At 38.8% G+C, this 20,694-nt stretch overlaps 1 protein-coding gene and 1 pseudogene across 1 annotated transcript; both read right to left on the bottom strand.

Annotated features, from left to right (window-relative positions):
- Nucleotides 1-1,418: 1,418 nt before the first annotated feature.
- LOC104221779 (uncharacterized) lies at nt 1,419-3,108 on the bottom strand (annotated as a pseudogene).
- A 16,657-nt stretch (nt 3,109-19,765) lies between these two features.
- Nucleotides 19,766-20,488, bottom strand: LOC138887370 (uncharacterized). The gene has a single exon (XM_070169111.1). It carries the CDS (start codon nt 20,486-20,488, stop codon nt 19,766-19,768), a length of 723 nt encoding a protein of 240 aa, XP_070025212.1.
- Between the last annotated feature and the right edge of the window lie 206 nt (nt 20,489-20,694).

Below are 20,694 nucleotides of genomic sequence, written 5' to 3'. Positions count from 1 at the left end.
CCAAATAGGAAGGTTTACGTTGGTCGAGACTCGATACCGAATTTAAAGGTAAGTTGATTGAATTTTTACGTTCTAACGCAAATTGTGTTGCTTTACCCCATGCTAATATAACAGGTATACCACCGCAGGTAGTGGTTTATATGCTCTATATTGACTTGTGGTATAATCCGATCAAGCAAAAGAAGAAACTGGAGTCAAATAAATAAAGTTACAACACTTCAAAAGGTTGGTTTAGTCTGAAAAGTCGAATCATCCGCACTTACTAGCTAACATCAACCCATCATTACTTTTAAAATTTTGAGGAAAAAGATGGTTGCTGGTATACTAAATTGTCTCGGATGTCTCGGTAAATGTAACCTTAATTCAAGAAGATAAAGGTACATATTCTCCTATATATTATAAAATGTTCTTAGACACGGAAACTGCATATCTACATTTTGAAGTTGGCATTAATAGCAGCTACCCTAAATCTAAGTCTTTATTTTCATTGTCATTCAATCCCCGTAGTTACTATATTTTCATTACGCAGTATTTTGCATAAACACGAACTTTCTGGAAGATTAACAAAATAGGTAGTTGAACTTACTAAATATGATATTATTTATCAGCCATGTATGCCAATAAAATCACAAGTTTAAAAGAGTTCATGATTAATATTAGATGGAACATATTACCCAAAGCTGAAAGGGAAGTACATGTTGCTGCATGAGTGTATTAAATAGCCACGTTAGTCTATTAAATGGCGGCATAGCAAAGTTATGAGAAAAGTGAAGAATGACATGCAAAGATGACACGTAAAACACCTTCGGGACCGAGCATACTCGTGTCGTACCTGTTAGTCTCAGAACTGACCATCTTAAAATAGCTCCGGATCAGGTACGTGAGAATAGCTCATAATTACAAACGAGGAAAGAATTAATTAATCCTAGATTACATGGGATTTACCATTATTACGCCATCAGTTACAAGTCAATTATATAATGTACAATAAATACAATAAATGGTTGTAACGGGCAGAACAAGACAATCACTTATGAAATTGACTCAACAGGCACAGGACTGACTCAACAGATACGGGATTGACTTAACAGACACGAGATTGACTCATCAGTTACGGAATTAACTCATCAGTTACAGAATTCCAGCATTTACTTAACTGTTACAAGTCTTCCAAAAGTAACAGATGGATTGAGTAAATACTCAAAATCGACCCATAATTCAAGGAGAATGACTACTTAGATCTAGCCCTATAAATAGACACACTTTATCACAATTGTGATCATCTAATTTTCTTCTTTAGAATTCTATAAATTGTAATTCAGAGCACATTACTCCCAAGTTAGTCATAGTTCGACTATTCGAGCTCTGTTCGGCTGATTATCCCATCATGGATCATCCAATAAGAATTATTTATTCTCTACTTTATTTTTATTATATTATCCAAAGTTGTGCGTCCAGCTTGTTTGTTAGCAATCAGAGACATGGTACAGCAAGGATAGCTGACGCAGAATTATGCTGAAGCTACTTTCTGTTGGATTGCCATGTAAGTCAGGTAGACATTCCACACGTAAGAAAATGTGTTGACCACAAGTGGCTGTCAATACAGTAACACCATATATTTAGTTATCTTCTCAACAAGACATATATGTATACATTATTTATGAAAGAGTTTAAGTTTTGTGCATTGTGCATTGATAATATGCAAGTGTTTTACATTAGGCAAAATTGAACTACGCTAATATGTAACTCTTCATACCGATTTTGATATGATAACCTGAAAAGATAGTGAGAATATGCTATGACTAGTTAAATTACACCGCAAATGGAAAGTGTATTTAACATAAAATTATTAAAAGGAATGATCCATAGTCCTCTGATGTAGGGGGTAAAAAGTATATCTGATTGGTGATCCCAAGTTGTGAAAATTTCATCTATTGGTCGAAGAGTCCTTGAGCATACCTGTAAATGAACAGGAACAAATTTGAATGTGATAAAATCACATATTGGCCAATACATAAGACCATTAATAGCAGTAGGAACCAAGTCACGTTTGAGTCTGGCAGCAATCTCTGAATAACTTTCACCTGGTATAGCAACAATAGGAAAATCAGAGATCTACACATCTAATGTCAAAGCTCAAAGAACAGTTCAAGATATGCCTAAGGGCTGACACACTAAAGTAGGGCAATAAATCTAGAAGAAAGAATTGCTACCTTGTGCTGCAGCGTTCATGGAGAAGAAGATAGCATTCATGGTAGGTCCATATACGATCTGTCCTAAAGCTATCTTTTTAATGTTGTGATCACATCGCGCTTTGGAAAGAATGCTGACAATGCATTGTACCAGAAATGAAGTGAAGGTCCTAAAATTATCACTCCATAGCCAGCTACCCGCAATGTTCTTATTAGATCATACTGCTCTGTCACTGAACCAGCAATTGTCTATGGAGAGTGTAAAAGCACAAACATGCATTAGACAGTTGCACATAATTAAAGAAATTTACCTGAGTCTCCTAAACTAGTTTTTACTTGAATTCCGTCACCGGCAGAGTACAGAGGCGGATCTAGCCCTCTGATACCGGATTCAACTGCCCTCCTAATTTTCGATGCGGAGCATAAATTTTATGTTTAAAAATCTTTTAAAATTACAACAAATAATAAATATGAACTCATAATTTTCAAAATATAATGGATTCAACGGTAAGAACCTCAAAGGCCGAACTATAGAGTTAAAATCCTGGATTCGACTTTACGAAGTACAGTGTGTACCTGAGACGACAAATCAGCAGCAGTGAGGATAAGAGTGCAAGTGATGGTCTTGGTGAGAATAGGGCGAGAGTTGAGCATTTCTAAATACCACCCGATGAACCCAACCTTGCTGGAAGCAGACGATGATGAGAAAAACCTGCAGGGAGTTGAGTTTGACAGCTGCTGCTTCAGCTCCACTGTCTTAATTCTGTTAAAAGTTTGAGGTACTCTGGAATAAACTTTGGAATGTTGAAGTTGGTGACGTGATATAGGATAATGGTGGACCAGCTTAAAGCTATTTCTGAGGAAATTAGAAGCAAACATCTTTTTCTAAGAAACTCTTCCTATTTTGGTTTGAACATGAAAGAGAGAAAGGAAGTTCTTCTAAGAAGTTCTTATGTTTGCTTTATATACGAAAAAGCTCAGAGACAAGTAGGAAAGAGAAATTGAGCCGATAACCTGTCCAAAGAGAAGTGAGAACGGACTATAGGAGAGCTGCCTACTTTCTGGTGTAAAGTTTGGCAGGTTATAAATGGGAGCAATGCTTTTAAATTCCATGCATTCACGTCATTAATAGATATTTAAGCATGAAATCATGTTATTTGTAAGCTTTTTGCAAGTAAATTTGTATGGTATGTATATATATTAGTAATCTCATAATAATACCAAGCTGCTCAACAAGTTAAACTGTACTGATAAATTTTAATTTATTACAGTTTTAGGGTTCGTTTGGTTTAAGTTTTTGTAATGACCCGATAAGTCGTTTTGAGTGCTAGCCTTAATTTCAGTGTTCCGAAACCTCTCATAGTTTCATTTGATGTTTTTTGATTTGCATGTGTGCTCCATGTCGCTTTTCAGAAAACATTTACGTAAAGTTTTGAAAAATGTAATTTTTGGCCTACAATGAGACTTGAGTTAACCACGGTCAACATTCTTGGTAAACGACCTCGGATTAGTGCTTTGACAATTCCGATAAGCTCGTATGATGTTTTTGAACTTGTATACACTCATGGTTGGGGTCTGGGGCAATCTGAGCGCATTTCGGCGCGTTATGTGAAAAATAGTGAATAAGTTTTAAGTTGAAAATTCTTGAGTTTTGATGATCAATTCTTGTCATTTGATGTTATTTTAATGATTTGAGGTAGCAAGCAAGTTTGTATAATGTTATTACACTTGTGTGCAAGTTATGTTTGGAGCCTCAGGGGATCGGGTGAGTTTTGGAAGTGTTCGAAAGAGTTTGAAATTGCTGGTGCATTCCAGTTAGTGGTGCTCAACTGCAGATCTCGCATTTGCGAGGTCCGACTTGCATTTGCGAGCCTTGCTTTTGCGGTCAAGCAATCGCATTTGCGAGCATGGGCTGCGGACAGAATCTTCGCATATGCAATGAAAATTATTGCATTTGCAGACAGTGGGGGGTCGAATTTGCAACCATAGAGTCGCTTTTGCGATTAGGAACTGGGGACTGGCAACTTCGAAAATAGAAGCTTAGCTCGCATTTGCGATGAGGGGACTCCACGCATTTGCGAGACTTTTGTCGCTTTTGCGACTTCTGGAGAACTGAGATGCTGATCGCATTTTCGATCAGTGTTTCGCATTTGCGGACGTTGCATTTGCAAATAAGTGTTCGCAAATGCGATACCTGAAGCTGGGTGAAAGAGGGATAAAACGGGACTTAGCTCATTTTACACTATTTCTCAACCCCAAACACTCTAGAAGCGATTTTTGAAGAACCTTTTCTTTCCAAATTTACTGGTAAGCAACTCTAATTCATTTTTTATCAATTCTCCATTATTTTTTATGTGTTGTTAACATTCAATTTAGGAATTTTATGGCAGAAATTAGGGAGTTTGGGTAGAAATTAGGGAGTTTGTGGTAGAATTGAGATTTAGACCTCAAATTGAGGTCGAATTTCAAAACAAATTACATAACCGGGATAGGAGGTGAATAAGTAATCTTATTTTTGTTCGAATCTCGGGTTTTGACCAAGCGGGTAACTTTTGTTCACTTTTTCAACTTAGCTAAATATTGAACCTTTTTCATCCGTGGGTAACTTGTAAAGCTTTTTCGAATTGTTTGTAAAATATTTGTCTAGATTTGATTGGTTTTAAGGCTTGTTTGAAAGAAAAAGACGTGGTTGATTGTTGAGTTGGTTGCGCAAAGAGGTAAGTGTCAAGTCTAACTTTGACTTGAGGGAATTAGAACTTATTGGCGTATTAGTTACGTGAATTATATGGGGAAACAACGTATATGCGAAGTGACGAGTGTATATGTGTTGTCATGGGTTAGAACATGCGAGTTGGGCTATTTACCTTTATGTCATCACATACTCCATGTTATTTTTTGTTATATGCTTTGATTGCTACATAATCTTACTTGTTATCCAAGCCATCATTGTTACCTATCAATTAGTTGTTACATATTTTGGTTCATTCATTTCTCGCTTAATATCTACTTACCTTCTATATGTTCCTCCTTGTATTAATTGTCAATATTCATTGTCCCATGTCTTTACTTGCCTTTATGTCATGCCCCGATCTTGGAGAGCGGGACCGACGCTCAACCGAGTTATGCAAGTTAAGTAAGCCTACTTAGTGTCTATCATCCATCCTTGCCCGTAAACAATTTGCGAATAAATTACAAGAGATAGACAGTGAGAGGATGAAAGAGTTCAATATCATATTTCATTACTTACAACAGCTTCATTGATAATTACCAAAAGGATTATAGGTTCATAGTTTTAAAAGTGGAAATATGTCCGACAACAACCACATCCTTAGTTTGTTTCCCAAATCAAAATTTAAGCCACAACATGTTTACTGAGCCTCTAAGTGAACATGAGTATAATATGGAAGTGCCGGTGATAAGGCTCCGTCTATACCTCAAAATACAACGTACAAAAATTAAAATGAAACAAGGCCTCGGACTGGAATAGAGCTCACCAAATCAGTTGAGAAGAGAGAGTGCTGCTAACAATGATCAGTCCCGCATGCTGAGGAACCACCACCATCCATTAAAGATGCATCTCCGGTAAAAGGGACATTAGTACATATGGAATATTACTAGTATATAAGCTAAATACACTCTCATGAAATAGAATGTCATCATAAAATGAGAAAAACATGGAAGCAGTAAGAAAATCAATAATATCTAAATGCCAAGTTAAAACAAAGTAAAACTTGAAGTACGCATTATCATTTTAGGTTGGGAGATCCTTAGTACCGAAACACCACCATGCACATGGCATGGAGTCCTATCTCCGCCGTATCGGCTAAGCCGTCTCACCCCAATATATGCAGGTTGACAAAGAAACGCGACATGACGTTCGATCTCCGTCCAATCGGCTAAGCCGTTTCACCATAATGATGTGTGGGTCGACATGGTTCTTGCTAGCTATCAACTCATCCCAATCAAGGAAAATAATCTCAATGTAATGTAATGGGGGTTCACCCCTCAATCAACTCCTACACTGACATGTGTAGTTTTGGGCTTGGGCATTTATAAATCATCCTTCCTCGGTGACCTAACAATATTCCCAAATATATTTATATAAATAAAATATTTATCTCATAGCTTTCATACAATTTTTCATTTCTTCGGCACTCTTGGACATACATGATAATCTTCATTCTTGGCACGATGGCCGCATTTCATCTTTCATATTTTTATTCCTTCCCTTTTAAGGATTATCATAAAACATCGACATGAAGAATATTTGAGAATCATGACTTTCAATACACGAGTAATAAGAACTTTAAAAACATTAAATTTCTTATAAAGGAGAGAATAACTGGTTTGCAATCGAACATGAGCTAAACTTCTAGCATTTGGATAAATTAATCATTGAAGCAATTTGGAACAATAGAAATAGGAACTTAATCAAACCATAATTGAAGTTTACGAGGAATTTGTAGAATCTGATTACGAAAGGAGTTTAGCCAATATATCTTGACTGAGCTTTCCTTAGAATTGCAACAATATTCCCCTACTCTTAGCAACTTTAGTCTATAGAAACATAACCTAATAGAAAAATTATTAGGGAGGCGTTCATAGGCTTGGCCATTATTAGCATTTCACCAAACACTAATTGTGCAAATTCAACTATGAGGTTCTGTAATGGAGTTCCTTCACTCCGCAACCAATTTCAAATAGCAAACTACCCATGATAGTTCAACAACCTCCATATCACCTTCATCGATACATGCACGCCTATGACACCCACAAATCAAGAACCACACCTCAAATTCTTCTCATTTACACCAAATTTTGAGTTAGATGCATTATGGCTTCCGATCGCAATCCCATAATCCCCATAATAATAAAATCTATACTTAAACCAATTACTAACTTTGCATGAAAGCTTAAGGGTGAAAACTTACCTGGTTAGTTGAAGACCTAATGAGTAGCTTTCTTGAATCTTCAAGATTGAGAAAGAATTAAAGAGTAAAAGGTTGGAGCTCCCCCCCCCCCTTTAGAGTATTTTTCCTTCTAAAAATGAGTTGGTTCCCCCAAAAAAAGATCCCCGTAAGGCTTATATCAAAATAAAGTTGGGTTAAGAAAGTCTTAAAAATCCCCCAATGAATAAAATCTGCGATCGCAGAATGCGTTGCAGAAGGGATGTGCGGTCTGGGAACTGAACCGCAAAATTTTCTCCAAAAATCTAGGTTGTCCTGTTCAAGTTTGCGACTGATTTTGCGATCCGCGATCGCATATTGGACTGCAAAATCTCCTTCCAAAATTTTCCATGCTTATATGCAACGGATATGTGGTCCGAAACAAATCTGCGATCGTGTATTGGACCGTGAAATGGCCCTCAAAATATAGTTTCTCCTGGTTCAATCTGCGATGGTTTTGCGGTCACATAATGAACTATAGAAATTCATATTCTACAAATTTTTCACCAGCCCCACAATGCATTGCACAACCCAAGAAGTCCGTATTAATAACCTTTTAAACACATTAGCCTACCTCAGCACCATAAAACCTTAAATCCTTGGAAAACTTTTGCAGGACCTTACATCATCCTCCGCTTGGGATCATTCATCCTCGAATGAGGGCTAGGTTTCTCTATAGACACCTAATGTGACTTAACTCTTCATTTACACATCAAGGGTTCCAATATTTGGCTAACACCCTAAATTTCCAAAACGTTTGGTTGAGTTTCCTTCGTATTTAGGCCTATCCACCTGTCAGAGAACCCCAGAAACCAATATGAACAACATATTCATAACAGAAAAATGCATCATAGGATGAAAGCAACACAAACTATGCCATTACAAACATTGTGTTGCCAAAAAGAACATCTTAGCATAACTGTACAATTCAGAACATAGCTCATAAAAGTAAACCTCTAACATTCTTTCAAACACAACTATTTGATTACACAAACAAATGAGGGTATTTCTTTTTCATTTCTTCCTCGGCCTCCCAGGTGGCTTCTTCAACCTACTGGTTTCGCTATACCACGTTGATGGAGGCTATTTCTTTATTCCTCCACTTCCAAACTGGTATATAAAGGATGGCAACCAGAATCTCCTCATAAGTCTACTCTTCATTAACTTCAATAGTCTCTACCGGGACGATGAGCGATGGATCTCCAACCACCTTCTTTAACATAGACATATGAAACACCGGGTGCACTAAGGACATCTCTTGAGATAGCTCGAGCCTATAAGACACTTGACCGATCCTTTGTAAGATTCTGTATGGTCCGATATACCTTGGGCTCTATTTCCCTTGGTATATTTGTTATGTGAATTATGTGATAAAATGGCATATACGCGAGGTGATGAGTGTATATGCATTGTCATGGGTTAAAGCATGCGGGATGGGCTTTTTAACTTTATGTCATCACTTATTACATGTTATCTCTTGTTATATGCGTTTATTGCTACATTATCATACTTATTATCCATGTCATCCTTGTTACCTACCAATTAGTAGTAAATGTATTGATTCATTCACTTCTCGCTCAATATTTTCTTACCTGCTATATGTTCCTACTTTTATTAATTGTATATATTCATTATCTCAAGTCTTTACTTTCCTTTTTTTTTCTTTACATTACTCGTTGCACTTTATCATGCTATATCCGATTTTGTGAGTCATTTAGTTGTTCCTGTATTAGTGAATTGTCAAGGTTTATGAATACGAGGTATTGGTTATTCTCTATTTGTACTAATAGTTCCTTGATGTTCCGTACGCTTTATTTCCCTTTTTGTGTTGAGATTCAATTGTTGGTTAGGTTGAGTTATTTACGTTTAAGAGTTGATCTTAGGAATGGGTTACACGCCGCAGTAGATATTAATATGATATTGGGATCGGGTTGCTCACCGCAACAAATATTGTGATAAATATTAGAATCCGGTTGCGTGCCGCAACAGAGTATGATGCATTGTAGCTATCTGTAGCTGTAGTGTTTTATCTCGGTACTGAGATATGAGGTATGAAATGATGTTATTCTAGGGTCCTCTATTTGTTGACTTTCTCGTCCTGTACTTCTGAGGTTACTGCTTTATCTATATTTCTGTTTTCTACTATTATTATTAATGTTATTATTATTATTATTATTCGTACAGGTATATAGTGAGTGTTTTGTCATAGCATCATCACTACCTCATCGAGGTTAGGCCCGATACTTACAGAGTACATGGGATCATTTGTACTCATACTACACTTTGCACTTCTTGTGCAGGTGCGATCGTTGGTCCTAGCAGTGCATAGAGGAGTTCGCTCGAATCCAACTACTACAGGAGACTTGAGGTAGAGTTGCTCAGGATTTGCAGTCCTTGAATTACCATTCTATTGTGTTTTTACTGTTATTTTAGTTTCAGACAGTTGTATTTCTTTCAGACCATATTTGTAGTATTCTAATTGCTCATGTTCTGGTGACACCGAATTTCTAGGATTAGTATAGACCGTTGTATTTATGATTTATCATATGTATTTTTGTTTTCAGTAATCGTTAATTATTTTTATCATTGTTTTGCTTTTTAAACTGTTAAAATTTGTTAATTAATTTGCTAAAGTTTGCTTTCATAGTAAATGGACATTAGGGGCCATCATGGCCTCACGGTTGGGATTTCGGGTCATGACAAATTGGTATCATAGCACTAGGTTGCCTAAGTCTCATGAGCCATGAGCAAGCTTAGTAGATCCTGGAGGATCGGTATGGAAACATCTGTACTTATCTTCTAGAGGCTATAGGGCTTTAGAAAATTTCACATATTTCTTTCTCGATCTTGCGACTTTATTCTATCACTGATGTTTGAGCCATTATATTCTTGTTTTCTCATAGATGGTTAGGACACGCACAATATCCAAAAGCCGGGCAGGAGCCAGAGCCCCAGGGTTCAGCCACTACCAGGGGTAGGGGCCGGGGTCGAGGATGAGCCAGAGGCATAACTCAGCCTAAAGCCCGCGTTGCTCTAGCCGTGCCAGTTGGACTAGCTCAGGCCTCGGAGGGGTTCATTGTCACCCTGTACTCCAGCATGCTCTAGTCCGCTTAGTGGGCCTTATGGAGAGTGTGGCCCAGGCCAGTGCATTTATTGTAGCACCAGTCGTCTCTCAGGACAGGGGAGGAACCCAGACTCCTGTTACTCACACTCCAAGGCAGATGGCTCCCATATATCAGATCCAACAGTTCCAGCAGTTGGAGCATTTCATCTTAGCATTGCTACACAGTCTAGGAAGAGACCCGCAATGTCTTCTGAAGGGCTGAAGAGGTTGGACAAGTTCACCAAGCTCTTTCCTATTCATTTTGGTTGTACACCTTCTTGAAGAGACACATGATTACTTGGACCATTGGCACGAGGTGTTACACATTAGTCGACTTCATAGTGTTTCTGATGACTGGTTCTGCCAAGAGATGGTAGTAGGCCTATGTTCGAGGTAAACTAGCAGGTTCACCTCCACTCACTTGGGATCACTTCTCATAGCTATTTTTGCAGAAGTTCATCCCTTTTATTGCAGCCAGTTTGAGCACCTCCAGTAGGGTAGCATGATTTTACACAGTACAAGACCGGGTATGTTGGCCTATCTCGCCATGCAGTTGTCTTGATCCCTACTGAGAGGGAAAGGATGAGGAGATTTATAGATGGCCTTACATATGGTATCGGGTTGCAGATGGATAGAGAGACTGAGGATGATATTTCTTTCAATAGAGTCATAGAGTTGCCAGACGGATCGAGAGGATTCATAGCCAGTGTAGGGAGGCGACATCTGAGAAGAGGCCTCGTCATTTTAGTGGTTTTACTTGTGTCTTGTTTGGAGTCAGGGGTTCATTTGGTAGAGGCCATCCTCCCATGTTGATTTAGTCAGCCCTTCAAGTAGCACACGGTGCTTAGGGCAGTCATGGTTCTTATGGGTCTCATCTTCAGCAGTCAGTATTGAGCATACCTTCAGCTCCTATTAGTGCACCAGCATAATAGAGTTACTACGATTGTCATTCGGGTCATCAAGGATCATCTCAACAGTTGTGCCAGTAGAGGGGTTTCTTTGAGTGTGGTGGCGCAGGTCATATCAGATGATACTATCCTAGATTGAGGAGGAGCATTCTACAACAGGGTACTCGTGTTTTGATTCATGCAGCAGTTGTTCCACCGCTTGCTCAGCCAGCTAGAGGCGGGGGTCAAGCAGCTAGAGGTGGTGGTTAGGCCATTAGAGGTGGAGGCTAGCTAGTTAGAGATCGTCTGAGAGGCGGAGGTTAGAATGGAGGAGCTTTGTCCCATTTATATGCATTCCTAGCTAAACCTGAGGCACAACTGCCGGATGCAATCATCACAAGTATTATTCTAGTTTACCATAGAGATGCATCAGTTCTATTTAATATGGGTTCCACTTATTCAGATCTGTCATCCTATTTTGCTTCATATTTTGATATGTTTTGCGATTATTTGAGTGCTCATATTTAAGCATCTACGCCTATTAGGGATTCTATCGTGGCGGACCGAGTATATTGTGCTTGTTTGGTCACTATTAAGAGCTATGAGACTAGGGTAGACCTTCTATTACTTGATATGGTAGATTTTAATGTAATCTTGGACATGGATTGGTGGTCACCCTATCATGCTATTTTGGATCATCACGTCAAGACATGATATTAGCCATGTAAGGGTTGCCTCAATTGGAGTGGAGAGGGACTCCTGGTCATTCTACTAGCAGGGTCATTTCATATGTGAAGGCTCAATGTATGGTCGAGAAGGGTGATAGTAGGCTATAATCTCATGTTTTAGTTGCTTATCACACTCTAATTTACTACACATTAACTGAGTTGGAGCTTTAATCGCTAGTATTTTGCACTAACTGTGTGTTTTATACCTTGTAGGAGTGATTCCGAGCAATGTAGATGTTATGGAATGAATTCAAGTGATTTAGATCTTTGAAGTCTGAGTAAAATCCCAAGGAATTAAGCCGGGATCGTGTTCGGGGATCAACGGATGATAGTGCACTTTAAGAACGAAGGTAAGATTCGAACAAGCATACTGCGTAGTGTCCAGTAAAATGCACAAAACTTTTCACTCAGAAATCCGTTTAGGTTCCACAATATATCGTTAGAAAGCTATGTAAAAGAGATACAACTTTCATGTTTTACGTTTTCCAAAATTCTCAATAGAACGCCATCCATGTGCATGGTCGCGCATTGGGCGTGCACTAGAGGCAGAACAGGGTGAAAAATGCACGACCAAGTATGCGAGCACACTTCCAGGTGTGCGGCTGCACAGGTCAAGTTTTGGAAAAGTGTCCTATTTCGCGTAGGAGAAGGTTTGTTCATTGGGGCCCGACCCTACTTGGTATACGTAAATGTAAAAATGGTATTTTCGGGACTTTTGACATATTTAAGACCTAAGGAAAAGTTGGAGAAGCAAGAGCTTAAGGAATCCATCATTCAATCTCAATTCAAGACAAGGGTTTGGATTGTTTATGTTTTCTTTTAACTTAAACATTGTCATGATGAATTACTCCATAACTATGGAGTAGTTCTCTTTAGGGTTTGATGAATTTGGTATATTGATACTTGTTTGTGGATAATTAACTCTAGTTTTTATGTATTGAATATTTTAATCATTGCTTCTATATTCACTAGTTCATGTAATCGAGTGAGGCATAACATGTGATATTGTTGCTTTATATAATGTTGGTTGAAGTCATTAATTCTTCTTAGTAATCTAAAGAGGCTAGTTGAATTGTTGATTGAACCTAGTTAGGAAAAATATCGATAGAGGTTCTCCTAAAGACCAATCTATTACGAATTCCTGAATATCTTCACGTACTTAAAATTGGTTCATCTTGTGAGGTTGAGACTTAATCGAGAGAGGAGTTTCTACTAAACAATTGAACTAATAACCAAGTGAATTTGAGAGACTCACTTAAACATTAGAAGTGAATTATCTAGAGTTAGATCCCAAACATTTGTCTTGCACCTCCATTGATAACTTCTCCCAATTAATAACTTCCTTTGCTTAGTATTGTTATTAGTCGATACTTTACACTCTTATTTAACTTTAGTTTAAATCACATAAATCTCCATTGTTGATCATCCTAAATAGCAATATAGCTACAGACTACGATAATATTGTTTAACTCCAATCCATGTGGATACAATATTGTAATTTACTATATTCGACTAGCGAGCATATTTAAGTGTGTGTTTAAAGCTCGTCAAAGGGATGTCTGGCTTATTTGTCCTATATTGGTGATTCTAGTACGGATGTTCCTTCCATGGATTTGGTACCAATTGTGCACGAGTTCCCATAGGTATTTCCTACAAATTTTTCAGCGATGCCACCCGGTAGAGTTATCGACTTTTGCATTGACTTTGTTCCGGGCACTCAGCCCATTTTTACCCCACCCTACCATATGGCCCCAGTTGAGTTGAAAGAATTAAAGGTGCAGTTGCAGGATTTGCTTGATAAGGGATTCATTAAAACTAGTGTCTCGCCTTGGGGTGTATTGGTGTTGTTTGTGAATAAGAATGGTGGATCAATGCGGATGTGTATTGACTACAGGCAGCTAAACTAAGTCACTATTAAGAACATAGTATCATTTGCCGAGCTTATTTGACTAGATTCAGGGTGCCAAGGTGTTTTCAAAGATTGAATTGAGATCTGGCTACCATCAGTTGAAGATTAAGGCATCGGATGTCCCTAAGACAGCTTTTCGAATTCAGTATGGTCAATATGAGTTCTTAATGATGTCATTTGGCTTGACTAAAGCCCTAATAGCTTATATGGATTTGATGAACCAGGTGTTCAAGCCCTATCTGGATTCTCTTGTGATTGTCTTCATTGATGATATCGTGGTTTACTCGCACAGTCGAGAGGAACATGAGCAGCATCTTCAGATCGTACTTCGGACTTTGAGGGATTGTCAGTTATATGCCAAGTTCTTAAGTGTGAGTTCTAGTTGAACTCGGTTGCCTTTTTAGGCCATGTTGTATCTTCTGAGGTCATTAAGGTGGATCTTAAAAAGATTGAAGCAGTTCAGAATTGGCCTAGACTGACTTCAGCTACATAGATTCGGAGCTTCTTAGGTTTGGCAGGTTACTATTGCCGGTTCATCGAGGGGTTTTTATCTCAGCCCCATTGACCAAATTGACCCAGAAGGGTGCTCTGTTCAGATGGTCGAATGAGTGTGAGTTGAGCTTTCAACAGCTCAAGAGTGCATTGACTACAGCCCCAGTGTTGGTGTTTCGGGATCTTCCATCATGTTTTGGGATGCATCACGTATTGGGCTTGGTACAGTCTTAATGCAGGACAGTAGGGTGATTGCCTACACGTCTCGACAGTTGAAGGTTAATGAGATGAATTACCCTATGCATGATTTAGAGTTGGCAGCCATTCTTCACGCGCTTAAGATTTGGAGGCACTATCTGTACGTTATTCCATGTGAGGTCTATACCGCCAATCAAAGTCTCCAGCACATGTTCAAGCAGAAAGACCTTAATCTACGGTAGTGGAGATGGTTAGAATTGTTGAAAGACTACATTTTCACCAGATTATATCATCCGGAAAAAGCCAACATAGTGGTTGATGCATTGAGTAGGAAGGCTGAGAGCATGAGTAGTTTGGCAAATTTATCAATAGTAGAAAGGCCACTAGCTATGGATGTTGCACACTATTTTGCACGTGTCAAAATAAGATTCAACTAGTGGTTTCCCAGTTGTCGATGAAAGAGAGTCGCCACCTAATATTAAAAGGTATAATAGGGTGACTATTAAATTAATTAAATCATTATCCTATTCGTCTTTTAACTAGTGAAATTTTGGGTAAGGGTTCTTGATCTTCTAAGGGAAAGGTGTTAGACACATCTTAGAATCTATCTAAGGTAGCTCCATAGGACAGCCTTGGTTTAGGAAATTAAATGTCTATACTACTTGGTTAGTGCGTAAAAGTGTGTACCTTACTATATGTCATGTTTAAAACTTATCATTTTGAAAGGAAGATAGTATATGTACTTGGAAGGAGAGTATAGGTTTTGTTTTATTTATAAAAATCCTTTGAAATGTCTACAAAATTGAAAGAATTTTTGGAAGTGTATAGTGTTTATATTTGCAAACCTTGAGGCATGGCTTACGTTTAAAATACTTTACCTTTGAAATAAAATGGCTACTTGTGTAACTTTACTAAAATAAGGGCTATTATAGAAGTAGACTTTAGATATACTTTAAAGATCGATTTAAATCTTGTACCCAAGTTTAGAAGAAAATCGTTTGAGATTCATTGACCGCAACTTTGTTCATTTTATTTTGGGGAAAACTTGACTTTGATATCGTGTGCCCGATTTTGGCTTTTAAAGAAAAGGATTGTCAACTTTTGAATCTGTTTTTGAACTTTAAAGAATTCCATGAAACGGTTAGCATAAATGAGAACTATAAAACAGTAGTAATTGAACATGTTGAAGTTATTTAACTAATGTAAGAGACAACAATTCCTTTTAATTTTACCTATGGTTTTTAGCTTGCCCTAGTTTCTAAAGTAATTCAAAGAAGATAAGAGGGGAACATTCACTCAATATTTTTCAGTGTCATATACACATAAAAGAAAAAATAAATTATGTAAAGAGATAAAGGAAAAGGAATTGGACTCGTGGTTTGGTCCTAAAGAATGTTAGGCCAGCGGACAGCGAACAACAACAGCATCTTCAGTGACCTCAGACTCAAGGATGGAACTTGGGCCTGAGTTCATGAGAACTCAGCAGGCCATTTCGATCACATGTGCAAAAAATTGGAAATAGAAATATTAGTGTAAGGCCCAATATAATACTTAAATATAAATAAGACCAATGTGAGGCTCAAATGAGACTGTAACAAATGCTGGTAATTAAGAATACAATAAAATTAATGTTAGGTCCAATAGAGTAAACAAATTCGCAGTGAAACCTTTTCTTTCATTTAGCACTAATCCTAAAAAGATTAATAAATATCAATGATTAAGATCTTAAGGTAAAATTCTATTTATGGCCAAGACTCCCTTTAAATTTATAGCACTTCATGTCACGACCCAAATTGATGGACCGCGACGGGTGCTCTAGTCCTATCTGTCAAATGTCCCTATGCATGCGTCTAAGATATAAACCTGAATAACATTTGCTGAATTATGAGAATAATATACATGAAGAAAATCTGCCCAAAAAGGCATACATACATATACGTACAACATACGTAGGGCGAGCCGACAAGGCTGCTATAAACAACAATACATCTCAAAACTGGAAGCCGGCAAGGCCACATACTATCCAACTAGACATACTGTCTACATACCTCTAATGGAAATATAATTATAAATATATATAAACATATCGTATCAAAATCAAAAGCAATTCCCGATCAAGTGGAGCACGCCAACTCTCGCTGATCAAGGATCCTAAGAAGGGGAACCGCCAGCTTGGCTACAAGCACCTGCGGGCATGAAATGCAGGCCCCATGAAATAGGGCATCAGTACGAAAAAATATATTGAGTATGTAAGGCATGAAAATTAGTACATAATAGACATAGATTAAACATGAAATATAGAAACACGTCTTTAAATCTGAATAACTTTATAAATTCTAAAACATTTATAATGTCATTCACGTGCGTATAAATGTCGTGCCGTGCATAGGTATGGGTGTACATTATATCATCAAGCCACTGAGGGCATCTCATCATATCGTCTCAGCCACTATGGGCAACATCATAAACATATACTAGCTGATCAGGTGGTGGTGCGTATATAACGTCGTAACCTTTTCCCATATCCCATATACATATACTTACATATATACGCGTATATAACACCATCTGGTCATGGGTCATTGCATATATATAAATGAGTGAAACGCATGAAAAATACATGATAATCTCAATATTCCTTCCGAATAAACGTGTTCAACTGCGTATTATTCTGAGACCCATGAACAAAAGATAATAATAATTCTCATGGGGAATCAAGAATATAGACACCCCTAGTATTTCTATGAGTAGAGTAATTTATGGAAACTGTGTGTTTGCTCGTTTCTTCTGTAATATTTTGGACCATGCCAAAAGAAAGAAGGGATGGCCTTAACATACTTGGAGTAGTGAAAATTTCGTATACTATTATTGACAAAGATTGCACCATACTCTTCTAGAACCGCAAAATTCCACGTTACTACTATTCCAACAAATCCTCTTTTTTGAAGCCTTTTTTTTTTGGAACGAAGATTACCTTCTGTATTTAACGTTTTTCTTGAATCTTTTAAGAAGGAAATGTTTGTGATCTTCTCATATACTTTAACCTAAGAATGTATGAAGATGAGACTTATTCAAGTCTTATGTTAGTTAGATTTTTAATTTGTTTATGAGTAGCCACATGGCATAAATGACTTATAAGTCATTCTTAGCCTTGTGGCATTTGTGCCACGTTTTTGGAGTGAGATTTTGTTAATTTTTATCCACTTATTAGTTAACTGGGTAATGTTTCATTACCTGGTAATTAATTAATTACCCGCATAATTTAAAAATTACCTCAAATTACTTAAAATTATACAACAACAACAACTAACCCAGTTTGATTCTAACATGTGGGGTCTGGGGAGGGTAGTCTGTACGCAGACCTTACCCCTACCTAATGCAGGTAGAGAGGTTGTTTCCAATAGACCCTCAGCTCAGGAAGGGCAAGAAGAAGAGGGAAGCAAGGAAGGAAAATAGTATCCAATAATAGCAACACGAAATACAATAATTGAGGCAAACAAAACCACATACCGTAATAAAAATCAAAGAATATGAAGGGAAATGCATGCTACTAAGCCTATCGGTGAATACTATAAACTACCTACTAACCTTCTACCTTAATCCTCGACCTCCACTCCTTCCTATAAAGTGTCATGTCCTCGGTGAGCTGAAGCAGTGCCATGTCCTGCCTAATCACTTCTCCTCAGTACTTCTTAGGCCTACCTCAACCCCTCCTCAAACTCTCCATGGCCAACCTCCCTGACAGGGGCATCAATGTTTTTTCTCCTAACATGTCCGAACCATCGCACCCGCGACTCCCGCATCTTGTCCTCCATGGAGGCTACTCCCACTCTATCCCGGATAGCTTCATTCCTAATTCTATCTCGCCTGATACACCAACACATACATCTCAACATCCTTATCTCTGCTACTCTCATCTTCTGCACGTGGGAGTTCTTGACTGTCCAACACTCAGCCACATACAACATAGCGGGTCAAACCACCACTCGATAAAATTTAACCTTAAGTCTTAACGGCACATTCTTATCACATAGAACATCGGAAGCGAGCCTCCACTTCATCCACCCAATTCCGATGCAATGTATGACATCTTCATCAATCTCCCCGTTACCGTGGATAATAGACCCGAGATACTTAAAACTCGCTCTCTTGGAGATAACTTGAGCATCGAGATTAACCTCTACATCTGCATCATAGGTCTCACTGAATTTGCACTCCAAGTATTCTGTCTTGGTTCTACTCAGTTTGAAACCTTTAGACTCCAAGGTTTGTATCCAAACCTCCAACCTCGCGTTAACTCCGCTACGCATCTCGTCTATCAGCACTATATCATCAGCAAATAGCATGCACCAAGGCACCTCCCTTTGGATGTGACACGATAGTATATCCATCGCCAAGGGAAACAAAAATGGGCTAAGAGCCGATCCCTGGTACAACCCCATCACCACAGGGAAATGGTCCGAGTCACCACCCACAGTCCTCACCCGAGTCTTAACATCATCATACATATCCTTAATCACCCTAAGGTATGCTACCGGAACGCCGCTAACCTCCAAACACCTCTACAGGACCTCTCAAGGTCAATAAACACCATATGTAAATCCTTATTCCTTTCCCTGTACTGCTCCACTAATCTCCTTACCAGATGAATCACTTTCGTAGTCGAACGCCCCGGCATGAATCCAAACTAATTCTCGAAAATAGACCCGCAACTCCTCACCCTGGCCTCCACCACTCTCTTCCAAACCTTCATTGTGTGACTCAATAACTTGATACATCTATAATTATTGCAATATTGGATATCACCCTTGTTCTTGTAAAGTGGAACCATTGTACTCCACCTCTATTCTTCGATCATCTTCTTTACCTTAAAAATAACATTAAACAGCCTAGTGAGCCACTCCAAACCTGCCCGCCCCACGCTTTTCCAGAATTCCATTGAGATTTCATCTGGCCCCACTGCTCTGCCCCTGCACATCTTACACATCGCTCCTTCTACCTCCTCTACTGTAATCCACCTACATTACCCAAAATCTCACCGACTTTTAGAGTGCTCCAATTTACCCATCACAATGCATCTATACCCCTCCTTATTCAACAATTTATGGAAGTATGTCTGTCATCTTCTCCTAATGAGTGCCTCGTCCATCAACACTTTACCATCCTCATCCTTGATGCACTTGACTTGGTCTAAGTCACGGGCTTTCCTCTCCCTCACCTTGGCCAACCGGTACAACCTCTTGTCCCCACCTTTGCCCTCGAGCTCCTCGTAGAAACGATCAAATGATGCGTTCTTAGCCATTGTAACTGCTAACTTTGCCTCTTTCTTTGCTTTATGTAACACTCCCGATAAGTTCTTTTTTCCTCCTCGTTTGTACTCTTTACTAGCTTCAAATAAGCAGCTTTCTTAGCTTCCACTTTACCTTGAACCTCTCTATTCCACCACCAATCCCCTTTATGACCCCCATGAGAACCCTTCATGACCTCTAAGACTTCTCTAGCAGCTACCCTAATGCAATCCGCAGTCATGAACCACATACTAGACGTGTCCCCCATACTCATCCAGGCCCTCAAAGCCAACAACTTCTCCCCTAACTCCTGAGCTTTGTGCATGGTCAAGTTACCCCACTTGATCTTAGGTTTCCTGTACCCCGCCCTCTTCCTCCTACTCCCCTTGATCTCCAGGTCCATAACTAGGAGCCTATGCAGAGTCGTGAGGTGCTCACTCGGGCTGACCTTGCAGCCAGTGCACAGACCTTTATCACATTTCTTGCAGAGAAGGTAATCAATCTGAGTCTTGCCCATTGTATTTTGGAAAGTGACTAAGTGCTCTTCCCTCTTCGGGAAACTCGAGTTAGTTATAACCAAATCAAAACCTCTAGCAAACTCCAACAGTGAATTAACTCCCTCATTCCTATCCCTAAAACCGTACCCGCCATGCACATCATCATAACCCCTAGAACTAGCCCCAATATGACCATTGAAATCTTCGTCACTGAAAAACTTCTCTGTGTGCGGGATACTATGCACCATCTCGTCCAAATCATCTCAAAATTGCTTCTTGACCTCCTGGTTCAAACCTACCTGAGGAGCGTATGCACTAATCACGTTTACAGTAGACCCACCAACTACCAACTTAATACTTATCAGCCTATCATTTACCCTCCTAACCTCAACCACGAGCTCCCTGAGGTCTATATCTACTAGAATACCTACCTCATTCTTGCCCCCTGTGCTCC

Source organism: Nicotiana sylvestris, chromosome 3 (genome assembly GCF_000393655.2).
Source record: "Nicotiana sylvestris chromosome 3, ASM39365v2, whole genome shotgun sequence".
In the NCBI taxonomy this organism is placed as follows: domain Eukaryota; kingdom Viridiplantae; phylum Streptophyta; class Magnoliopsida; order Solanales; family Solanaceae; genus Nicotiana; species Nicotiana sylvestris.
Note: the sequence above shows the minus strand (reverse complement) of the source record. Positions and strands in the feature narration are given on the sequence as shown.